The sequence below is a fragment of the Fragaria vesca genome, linkage group LG1 (assembly GCF_000184155.1).
Source record: "Fragaria vesca subsp. vesca linkage group LG1, FraVesHawaii_1.0, whole genome shotgun sequence".
Classification (NCBI taxonomy): Eukaryota; Viridiplantae; Streptophyta; class Magnoliopsida; order Rosales; family Rosaceae; genus Fragaria; species Fragaria vesca.
In genome coordinates this window covers 14,178,325-14,190,624 of record NC_020491.1, presented here as the reverse complement: position 1 = coordinate 14,190,624, position 12,300 = coordinate 14,178,325, and the positions used below count along the sequence as shown (strand labels likewise).

General features: G+C 37.0%; 2 protein-coding genes across 2 annotated transcripts; one reads left to right on the top strand and one right to left on the bottom strand.

The window, feature by feature from the left end:
* The first annotated feature begins 5,962 nt into the window (after positions 1-5,962).
* LOC101308216 (UPF0553 protein-like) lies at positions 5,963-8,887 on the top strand. Its single transcript, XM_004288188.1, has 7 exons — positions 5,963-6,067; positions 6,171-6,311; positions 7,033-7,131; positions 7,459-7,535; positions 7,681-7,789; positions 7,888-8,216; positions 8,505-8,887. Exons 1-7 carry the CDS (start codon positions 5,998-6,000, stop codon positions 8,595-8,597), a joined length of 918 nt encoding a protein of 305 aa, XP_004288236.1. The 5' UTR covers positions 5,963-5,997; the 3' UTR covers positions 8,598-8,887.
* A 194-nt stretch (positions 8,888-9,081) lies between these two features.
* LOC101307925 (formamidase-like) lies at positions 9,082-12,300 on the bottom strand. Its single transcript, XM_004288187.1, has 7 exons — positions 11,297-12,300; positions 10,907-11,144; positions 10,603-10,793; positions 10,213-10,448; positions 9,855-10,098; positions 9,667-9,774; positions 9,082-9,442 (listed from the first exon to the last, which is right to left on the bottom strand). Exons 1-7 carry the CDS (start codon positions 11,513-11,515, stop codon positions 9,320-9,322), a joined length of 1,359 nt encoding a protein of 452 aa, XP_004288235.1. The 5' UTR covers positions 11,516-12,300; the 3' UTR covers positions 9,082-9,319.

The following is a 12,300-nucleotide window of genomic DNA, read 5'->3' as shown; positions in this document are numbered from 1 at the left end:
GATCCATCTCACATTTAAGCCTTGTTTGGTTCATAGAATGGAAAGGAAAGGAAATCCATTCTTTAAATTTTCTTTGTGCATGAGAAATTGAAACTCTCACCAACTTTCCTTTCATGTGTTTGGAATAGTAAGGAATGTATTCATAATTCATTCTCTACTTTCCATTGCAGTGTTTGGCACCACTAAGGAAAAGAAACCTAATCCTATCAGTTTTCTATTAATACCCCTCAGCTATAATCATTGTTTGCAACTTTTTAACTTCAATGATTATCAATCATCAAACACCATATCGTTGCATTTCAACATATATCAGACTATCTATACATTATACAAGTATAACCCATGACCTGCTCTGAATTTCCCTATTTAAACAAACATACCAGCACACAATATTGCTTGTGAAATAACCATCATATATGAATATTGTTTAGATCTCACTGCATACACGTACATCTACAATTAATTGGACATTCGGAATAAATTCACATAAATACAAAAGCAGATACAAAATAAATACAAAAGCAGCTTTAAGGCCAACATTAGTCTTTAACATCCTTTTCTCTAGTGGTTAAGAATCTTATAAATCCATTGCCTCTTTAAATTGTCGGGCAAGCTGAACAAGAGCTCAATTTTAGAGTCATCACCAATAATTTTTGCAGCAGCCTCAAGCACATCATAATCATTCATACCTTCAACTTTCATAAGTTGTTCAACAAGTTTACCTCTTTTTGTAGATGTTGTATGGTCATTCAAAAGCACTTCTTTCATAGTCTCCAAGTGGGTCTTGGTCATGTCCACAAAAGAGCGTAGTGTGCTAGACCTGTCTCCCAAGCATTGAGCATAAGCATCTCTGGTTCGTTTTCTAGTCCGAGTTGAACTAGGAGCAGAAAGAGTGTCAGTAGCATATGTAGGAACAACATTTTCACACAAACCATCTCCTTCGAGATCAACAAATTCATTATTGTTATTCAAATTTTCAACCACTTCAGCAGGTCCTTCAGCCCCCAACCCATTGGCTCGATCTTTTCCAAAAGCTTCCACCAAACTATCATAATGAATGAATAGTTTAAGTTTTAATCCTTTGGTATCTTTGTGAACTTGTCATATTCAACATAACTAGATATTACAGACCATACTAATAGATACTGCTACAAAGGTTTTTTTTTTTTTTTGTTGGTGCTGAAAGGGGCAAAAACCCAACAAAACAAAGAAAAAAATAACCAATTTATGGCACCACTCAAATCATCAAGCATAGAAGAAAGGTTATCTTTTTCACTTCTTGCCAAACTCTCACTGCTACTCTATAACGTCTATATTACTTATGGCAAAAAGAATGTGTCTTACTGTAAAGAGGAACTTACGTTTTAGAACTTGCATTTAAATTTACAGATCCAAAAATTCAATTTAGGAACTTGCATCCATGTAATACAAACCAACATTTTTCAGATGTGGTATAAATATAATCGCTGGTCTTTCTATTAGTTTTTTCATGACACCAAACATCCACAAACCATAACCATTTTCTTTTATAGACAAACATGGCGTTATTTGCTGAAAGCAAATTTCTCTATCTAGCAGAAGTATACACACAAAAGACATGACTGAAGCTACAGAAGTAGAGACCTACAAATTTCAAATTTAAGAACTTACATTTAAATTTAAAGCAACATACCTTAACCCAATCGTCAAACACTTGCTTTTCGCATACAATCATCTTATTTTCATGGTCCCATGAGCAGCCATTTGAGTTAGCTATCATGTTTGAGATGGCAAGTGTTTGTTTCTTCAGTGTCTTAACACGAGACAAAATGTGGGGGTCTGCTTTCAATCCACAATTTGGTATCTTTTGCTCTATAATTTTTTCTAGTTGTCCCAAATATCCTGACCTGAATCCATTGTCAACATTCCAGTGCCCAGCCAGACAAAGTTCAGTTAAACTCTCTACTAGAGCTACATCTTCGACAAGGGTCCAAGTGTATGATAGTTGCTTCTCTTTATTTCTTCCACTTTTAGTAGCTGAGGATCTTGATAAGTTTTCTTGCGAATCCATCCTACATAAACACAACAGTGAGAAGTGAAATAAACTACTTGTTACAGACTAAATAACTACTTTATTCTTCCTCACCCTTCATTACAAGTTTACAACATAGTGCAAAACTACTTGTTAATAAAGGAATTTAATTTTATAATAGTTAAAGAATAGTAAGAAGACAATTAAATAGATAACGCCAGCAGGGAAGTGAACAAGATCAGTTTCATACTCATACAAACAAGTACAAACAGTTCAAAACAGAAGAAAGTTCTATACATAACAAAAACAGCCTACAGAACTTTAGAACAAAGCTACGTACCAACTTCAAGCACATCTCCATATGGAGTAGCAAAAGTAAAAATTACAATCAAACACAGTTCCATTAGTTTTTCATCTTGTGCTCCTATTTCCTCTTCATGCATTGAACATTTGTGTAGCGAACTCTCTCCTCCAATCACTTCATTGTTCTGAAGAGTCAATAAAATTGATCACATCATCATCATCATCATCCTGGTTAGCAAGAAACGCATTCAATTGATTTTCCAAGGGATCAATTGCCATTTTCCTTCTAATAAGGTTGTGAAGCAGACAACATGCTATGACTATTCGACATTGCGTCTTCACTAGAAAAAACGAGGAGCTCCTTAGAATTGCCCAACTCATCTTAAGTAACCCAAAACATCTCTCAATCATGTTCCTAGCAGATGAATGCTTCATATTAAAATATTCTTCAGGGGTGGTAGGTTGATACCCATCTCTCCAATCATTTAAATGGTATCTTTGACCCAAGGACTGAAAAATCGAATTTATCGTCGATATTTCGGCGATATTTTCGTTTTTTTTAAGTAGCGAAACTTATTTGATGTTCTAATCACTTATCGTTCGAGATTTTGGAAATTTCACGATAAATTGAGAAATTTTCGAATTTTTACCGAAATTCTCGATACTTTGTCACCAACTGGGCCGAACTGGGCCCAAATTTGAAATTTTTGAACAAAACATAAAGGAAATGCACGGGGACTTGAACCCTGGTCATCTGGTAGTTTGGGAAACACCTTAGCCATCCCTTCCAGGATGCACTTACGTCAGATAACTACATTTAATTATATTAATAGAGTCACTAAATGTAACTATCTTTCCTTTAATTTCTTCGAAACTTTAATGATATCGATACTTTCCCGAAATTTCCATCGAAATATCCTTTTTTTTTAGAGTCGATATTTCCATAATCATGGAAATTTTAGTCCTTGCTCTGACCTCTATGTGGAGCAAGAAACCCTTTCCCATTTGGATACACTGCATCAACAAGGTAGTAATACCCTATTAAGTAAAGTAAAAATGTAATTACTTTGATGAAAATTAATACCAAGATAGAAAATCAGTAAACTAATGACAGAAAATAGAATCTTTCACATCATCTCACCATGAGGGACTCGTAACCCATACCTCCTACTAATGGCATCACGGAGCACTCTTGAATCTGCAGCGAAACCTTCCCAACCAGGTAATACATAATTGAATTGCATATCTTGGGAACATACTCCCAAGACGTTTGTAGCAATTTCATTCTTCCTACTTCTATGCCTAGGCTTGTCAGCTTCCGGCACATGTACTCTTATGTATGTCTCATCTAGCACCCCAAGACAATTCTACAACAACAAGCAACTTAGAATGTATTTTGTTCTTTAATTTCGTAGTGTAATAAAAAATAACAGATGTTAGTATACCTTGAACCATTTCCACTTCTCATAAGAGGAGTTCTCAGGGACAGGTTCTGGTTTTTTTAACAACTGTCCTTGTAGACGTAGGACTGCTCTTAATACCACATTAAAATATCTACTAATTTTTTCCTCATAATGCAGAAATCTATCTTGTATGATTCTGTTCTTTTCATGGTGTGCAAGAATATGCAAGAACATAACTACCATTTCCTCCACAGACACATTTCTTGTGTCTCTCATATTACGTGTGTAACATAGAGCATAATATGGTAAATGTGTCTATCTATACGAAGACTGTTTATGCATCTTACATTGCTTGCATATACCATTCTTTCAAAGTTTCTAATTCTTGAAATAACATCAAAAATAGATCGAGATTTCAATCTATATTTTCGATAATGTTGAAATGCAATAATATACATCATAACATATACCATGACGACAAAATTAAGTGAATCCTTAATATTGTCCAACATCAGAAGAATCTTTCTTGTCTTTGATAAATTCCTACGAGCCATAACTGCATAGCAAAGTTTCTTTCTTACAAACCTACCAAATTTATAGCATAGATTCAACTATAAAAAAACTGAAATGAGTGAAATCGCATATATAAGCATCAAGTTTCTTGTGATTCAATTTTTCAAACAAACACCAGTGTGACAAAGCTTTTATAAAGGCAAGGCAACACAACAGGTTCTTATTAACGAAAAGGACATTATTGCTTCAGAGTGGATACAAGTATACTACTGGCAATTTACATAACTGAACCTACAATGAAACTTCAAACAAAACACTCTAGTAGATCTACATCAAGCTCTCAGCAAACATTGCAACGTGACTTGAAAAAAATTGATAAAACTGATTTTTGCACCAAGCGACATCACTGAAATTTCCTAACTAGTTACATTAGTTTCATTTGAATGTTAAATTAATATGCTCATACAATGAAACTAACATGTACCTATCTAGGGTGAAGCCAAGTCCCACTAACTACACATTTCTAAATGATAAACCAATCTGCAACACACTAACAATGAATTCTGGTAGTTCCCTTTATCAACTTCAATAGTAGCAATTCAAAATTGAAATCCATATCAAAACAGAGACAAAACTCAGCATTCTAGCCGAATCAAGAAGGCATCACTCAAACACAAAAGCGACACCAAACAAAATTAAAAGTACCAATTTCATAACAATATGAAGATCAAGCAACAAGTGCCGATGAGAGCAATTCACAGACACAATCAACTTCCCAATTAATACTACCTCTATGATAGTGTTCTGTTAATCTACTGCCTTATTCGTTCAAGTATAATATCAATGATTACACATGTGTTTCAACTCACCGAGACACCAAAAAAGAGAGAGACAAACATACAACAAGCAACCGAGCATCTAAGCAAAACCATATGGGCATTTGAGCATTCATCACCTCCCAAAAGCAAAACCTCTTCTCTCTCTCCAAGGAAAAAACAATCCAAACAAAATACCCATGCAACGAAATTAAAATCAATATGTGATCAATAACAATACCCACAATATGATTATATACAGATAAACAAGAAATTAAGAAAAGGATTGACCTACATGAAATACCATATGTGCCTAACTGTTTGAGAGAAGAAGAAATCATATATATGGTTCATACCTTGCACTTGCTATGCGAGAAACTGATAGATAGAGGAATTTCAAATGGAAATACTTCAGTTCTTCTCAAGCTCTCTCTGTGTTTGGGAGTGATTGAGTTCGATCGGAGGGATTTAGGTCAGACAAAGATTTATAGAAGACATGGCTAAAACTGGAAAATAAATTTTGACGTATTCAGTAAAGATAGCATTGCGCATTTTGACCAGATAGAGTTGGTGACAACAAAAACGTGCATAAACAAAAGCCTCTGCAAATTTCCATGACCTCGCTACTTAGCAGTACAGTAGGGTAGACTGGGTAGTCTTCGATTCCCACGTGACCTCTGCTCTCGCTAAAGATGGAAAATCTAAGGCCCAGAAAAAATCCCAGACGAGTCAGACTCCTTATATCGAAATGGAAATACGCCTTTATTTATCTTTATACCAACAAAAGCGGGAAGCCGGGAAACCAAACGAAACTTCGAACGGCGAAAAAATCCGAAAAAAAAAGAAAAAAGGGTCATGCACACTTGTCCACACAGCCACCCACTATTTATATAGAAGTTGGCATTAGGGTTCAAACACACACCGTGTTACAGTTGTTTTCAACTTGGCAGCCATGGATGATGTCAGGGGTACCTCTGCTTGGGTGGCCAACCACTCCTCCCACGTCGTCGTCGACTCCTCCGGTAACTGGGTTTGTCAGAGCCAATGTGTTACTTGGTGTTTGAAATAGAGCTGTTGTGTTGTGTCTTGAATTTTGTTAATTTTCTGTTTTTGGAATGTGGGAAGGGATTGAGAAAGTTGCGGAGACAATAGACGAGATTCCGAAGGTGAACTGGGATTTCGAAGGGATTCATTACTTTGACAATGGGCCGCTCACTGTTCAGTACCTGTTTGTGTTGGATGCTTTGAATTTCTGTTTCTGGCCAGGTACTTTGATAAATTCCCAATCTTTCATTGTTTGGTTTTTGGTACTGTAAATTATCATTATTTGTTGAATAATGGAGTGCGAGAGTACAATGATGTGGACTCCATTTAGGCAATTATGAAGGTTTTCTCAATCAAACTGATTGACAGTACCAGAGGGCCATAGAGAAGTTTGGGAAACGGAGGAACTTTATTACATTAGGCTCTGTTTTTTTACCTCATTGTGTGACCTATTGTTGTTGAGTACCTGTTGCTTTCCTTTTTTGCAATTTCCTTTAAGCATCAGCTACTGCTATATGATCTTTGTGTTCCGACTTATGCATGCTTTGGCTGTGTAATTCTATTTCTTCATATGGAACTTTACTTTTTTATGGTTTACGGGCTGCCAGTATTAGTACAAGGATCTGAATTCCTTTTTATTGAAGTAATATATCAATGATCAATGTATGTATGTTGTATACTGAAGTTTAATAAGTTACTTGTGGAACCTATAATAGTTGCTCACAGGGTATGTGGGTGAAGAAACAGACTGCTTAACTTTGTTCATAGACTTGGAGCTGACTGGAATTCTTTTATATATCACTACTAACAGTCCAGCACCATACTTGAACCATCAAATTTATAGACTCATGGTGTATCTTTCTTGCAAATTTGTGTACTTTGATTCACTAAGTTCATAGACTTGGTGCTGAATGTTTTCTTGTTGTTGATCTCTTTTTAACAGATAAGGACTTAAATTACGACAATTTGGCAGCGGGTCTAAAGGAAGCTCTACTAAATGACAAATCTGCATTTGATGCTGATCGTCTGCAGAAGTACACTGGTAGTGATCCTTAATAACACATACCTCCATGTCCATTGAGATGCTATTACAAATGTGCAGTGTCATGTGCACACTAATTGGGATATATGTATCGACTTTACTTTTCTTGTCCGAAATGGTAGATTACGTATAAAGATGAAAAAGTATTCATAATAAGAGGAGAGAGTTTCAAATATTGGGTAGACTTTTGACTTCCTGCAGAAATTTTGGACCTAAGTCAAATATGAGCTTTCTGTGCACGTTTAGCAGTTTATATGACCTGCATTCTTACTGAGGCTGTGTTCTTGTACTGGATACTAATGTAATCAAAATGGTTTGTGTTACAAGGTCCTGAACTAAGGAAGCTGTTGAAATGGCCTAGGCCACTACCTTTGGAGGATGAGAGAGTTCGCTTGTTACATGAGGTGAAACTTACCTTACATTTACACAAGTTTTTAGTTCTTTCATCTTCTCTCATCTTTTTAAGACTTGACTTTTTTATTAATTGAGACTGAAACTAATGATGTGCAACTAATAATTGCCATTATATTGTTAACTTTTGCGCTCTAGGTTGGATTTGAGCTTGAGAGAAGCTTCGATGGAAAAGCGTCCAATCTTGTGGAGTCCTGTGGAAAATCAGCTGTTAAGCTTGTAGCTATGGTCACTCGTCACTTTCCTGGTATCTTATTTTAGGGTTGATCCTATTTCATTGCTTTACAGTTTGCAGTCTTTTTTCTTATTAAAAAATTATACTAACTACCAATAATTAATTTTTAGGCTTTCGAGACCACTCGGTGTACAAAGGCCACCAAGTATTCTTGTATAAAAGAGCGCAGATACTTGCTGCAGATCTATGGGGTGCATATGGTGGCAAAGGATATGGAGAATTTTATGACATTGCATCAATCACTATTATGGCGGACTATATTGTTCCAGCTGTGCTGCGGAAGCTTGGTGTGCTCAAATATAGTGAAACCCTTGCCAGCATGATTGAGAAGAAAAGTGAAATAGATCCGGGCAGTGAGGAGGAAGTTGAACTACGAGCATGCTCCATATATGCCGTAGAGAAAATGAAGGACTTGATCAGCATAAAATTAGGGAGGAAGGTATGGTTAAACTGGCTTGTGTTAGTTCCAATTGGCTTGTTTACTGTTGTGCTTGGTTTGTGACTCATTTTCTTCATGATATTTTAGAATATTGTCATGCTAGTTATATTTACCAAAACTTTCAAATTAGTTCTTCTCAGCAAGTGTCCTGCATCATGTCCGATCCCAGCGAATGACGTTTTGTTCCTAACTAGTTAAACATGTGTCATCTTCAATCTGTAGATTGCCATTCTCCTTTCTGCACCCTCTTTAGCCAATCCCTTTCTCACTGTCGGATGTCTTTTTCAGGTTCTGAGTATTGAGTTAGACCTTTGGCTGTGGTCTTTTGGCATCCAAATTCCTGCTCTGCAACACCACCGAACACTCTCTATCTATTATTGAGTGTGACTGCACCACATACTAGAAAGATGGATAACTTTTGGCTTTAAAGTTTCAGTTAGTCTTTGGAGGGGATAGATGAACAAATTCTGGCATCCTGCTTTCGTTTCAGAAAGGTTGCGGCTTTTCAAATTTTACAGGCCAATGTAGTTCCTAGCTGCCTACTCTTTCTTCCCATGTATCACTTTATATACATTTTATATAAGTTTGACGGCTTGGAAATGTGTCTGCAACTTACTATCTCATTTCATGTTATCATAGGCTTGGTGAGAGGAAACCTGGTGTTGGAACATGACTATTTATTAGTGTTTTATAAGGCAATGGAATTTGGTGTTAATAGTATCTGTATCTCCACTTGGTTTATATTCAGTAAATATCTACCTGTGGAAAATTATTATTTATATTTTAAAATTAAAGTGTGAAATTTTCTCTTTAAAAATTAGTTTTATATTTCTGTGTGAGCAATCTGGGCATCTGTTAAAATTTTAGCAAAAGAAATGAGGATGGATTCTTAAATTCCATATAAGGTGGCTGGTACAAGTATATGACGGGCAATATATGGGAATTTATATCTTCTTTAGCCTATCAGCTCCATTCTATATGTTTTACTTGGTTGCTAGTTTTATGATTTCACAATCTGTAGTCATACATGCATGACTTAGTAGAGGCATAATCAATATAGGCTGAAATGTTTGCTTTGTTTTCCTGAGCACCTTTGACAAAGCTTATGTTGCTGCGCTAGGGTTCCTTGTCGTTGGCAAATTTCCATCATAAGTACATTTTAGGACATCTGGTGTCCTCACTATCCGGGGACCAACCGGCACCTTGTTCGTTTTTGGTCGAATATCCTGTGAACAAGCAAGATTATCAGATATCAATGAGTTAACTGTTACTGTTTACAGGATTAATTTCTAGTGAGCTTGGTTTATTTAACGTAGTATATGTTTATAGAAAACTTGTTTGATCAATCGAAATTTGGCAACATTAAATTGAGCCTCTATAGATAGCTGATTTGATCCAAGTGATACTGTAATGTTATGTTTTTGTTGGAATTTTGGCCAGAAATAGATACCTGGTCAAAGATAGCTATTGGGATTGCTAGGGTTGCAACAGCATTGGGAGCGTCGACTATTCCCGAAATTCTTCCCTCACATGGACAGCATGACAGCAGAAGGTAGCTCTGATTGTTACATGGTTGGCATTAAGATCAGTAATGAAGAAATTAACATGGTTATTGAAATGTGGAGAAGATAAAAGAACCTGTTCTTTGGAGTATCCAAATTTAGAGAGGTAGTCGATGGCATTGAGTACTGCGCGCTTGTAAGCAACTGTTGCATCTAGGTAATGCTGCTTCCCACTCTCATCAACACTGATGCCCTCAAATACCAACCATTCTGAGAATCTTGGCTCGACAGGGCCTATCTCAAAGATTGGATTCACATGAAGAGGAGTTGGCCCCATCGGTGTAAGGTATTCTTTCATTCCATCCCTTATAATATCACACCTAGTAACAAGAGATAAATTTTTATAAGGGAGTTACTATGATGTCTATCTATTGCTTGGAATGTGAATATTAAAAGCTAGCTACAAAAATGTTATGGTAAGGTGTGATACTTGCTTGAGCTCTAGGAAACCACTCATCTCAATTGCACCACAGAATGATATTTCACCATCTCCCTGGGAAAAGTGCATGTCACCAGTGCTAAGATTTGCTCCTTCAACAAATACCGGAAGGTACACCTTTGAACCTCTACTAAGATTCTTGATGTCACAATTGCCACCATTTTCTCTTCCTGGAATTGTTCTTGCAGCCTCCACGGCTATCTTTTCCCATTCAGGAGTGCCTTCTTTGATCTGTGTAGTATAACAATGACACATTAGTATAACTTGAATTTAAGCTGCAGAATTTAGCTTTTCCCAGTATGCATCTTGCAATTCTCTTATAGGAATTTAGTCTTGTTGAAGATTGTTAGTTTGCTTCCCTCACAAAATTTCATAAGTATCATACCCCTCCAAGGACGCAACCTTTTGTCGATGGTAGGCTAGCCAGTGGCCGTTGGTGCACAACCTCGCATAGTTTCAGAGACTCAACTCCATTTTCCTCAAGTTCTCTCTCCCTCTTATTCCATATGTTCAGGAGTTCCATTGATGGTGCTGTACCAACTATTCCAGGGTGTGTTAAACCTGGGAATCTCACTCCTATAATGCATATAAAAGCATGTAAGTAGCAGAAGTATGTGCTGTCTGTGTTATAAGCTTAGCAAATCACTAGAATTGAGAGTATGAAGGGAATAGGGTGAGATCAAATTCACCTGGTATCTGAGGAGAGTAGGCATATATTCCTTCAAAATACCAAATAGCTTTTGTAGCACAAGGAAAATGGTCAGTCAGAAAACCCCCTCCATTTTCTCTGTCAAATGTTGCTGTGAAACCCCATTCATCCCCTGGAAGAGGACCCAAGTTGCATATCTCAACTACCAGAAGATCGCCTGGCTGTGCTGGGATTCCATCCTTGTCCGAAATTCTAATTGGTCCGCTGAGATAGTGAACCTGGACCAGTTTCAAACATAACAATTCGATGTTCTTGTTCATTAATACACATAGATCATACACAACACAGCATCTTGTCATCAGGATAATTTTTCATTTGTTTTAAGGTTAGTTACATTTTTGTTAAGTAGGATAAAACCATGCATACTTACAGTGGAGAGGTCTACGGTTTTTATGTCTAGTGCAGAGTCATCATCGTTAATAGCACCTCCAGTCCAGTCTACCATCTCTACTCTAAACAACTCACCAGTTTTGACCTCAGCCACCGGGGGTATGTCTGGGTGCCACCGGTTGTGAAGAGGTAGCTTTTGCTCCCATGGTTTGCTGCTCAAGTTAATCGGAACTACTAATCTTGGAGTCCGAGGAGCCATGGATGAATTTTAGGGGGAGAATCAGGAAGCATAGGGATGTAAGTTTTTTTAGTACTTATGATCAGCATCTATTGAGGAAGAGGAACGACGTTGTTAATGTCCATACAATTGTTAGATGACAAACTGGGATAGAGTACGTGACATTTTTTCCCAAGGGTCCCCAACTTACCTTGGAATAGAAGACAAACACAACATAACAAAGTTCACTTATTTTTCCAATTTGAATGATTGATCAAACTTTAGAAGTTTGCAGATGATTGATTATACTTGTTCCGATGTTTGTCTTGTTCATTTTCTTTCTCATATATTAAATAATTTATGGTCTAATTAAGTCTTGGTGATTGGATGAAAAACTTGGAGAAAGATATTGTGGGAAATTATTGTACTACCTAGTACTGATGCTTGCTAGATGATTGAAGTTGCAGCTGCTCATTAGAAGTGGAAAACATGCAAACAGACCAAAACAAATGGGGAACTCACAATTGAAGGATTGGCATTCTTGATGTCCTCTGCAGTGTATTCCTTAGTGATACCTCCCCCGCTGAAATCGACCATCTCAACTCGAAAAACCTCTCCCACCGTAGCTTCTGCCACAGGTGGTATATCCGGGTGCCACCGGTTGTGAAGTGGAAGCTCTTGTTCCCATGGCTTCTTTTTCACATCTATCGGCACAACCAGTCTTGCTCCATAAGAAGCAGCCATTTTTGGTCTTGTTGAAGGTGAGCAAAGGTAAGATGATAGATTGAAGATTCCTTGTTGTGGTTGAAGTGATGATATGCAGCTTT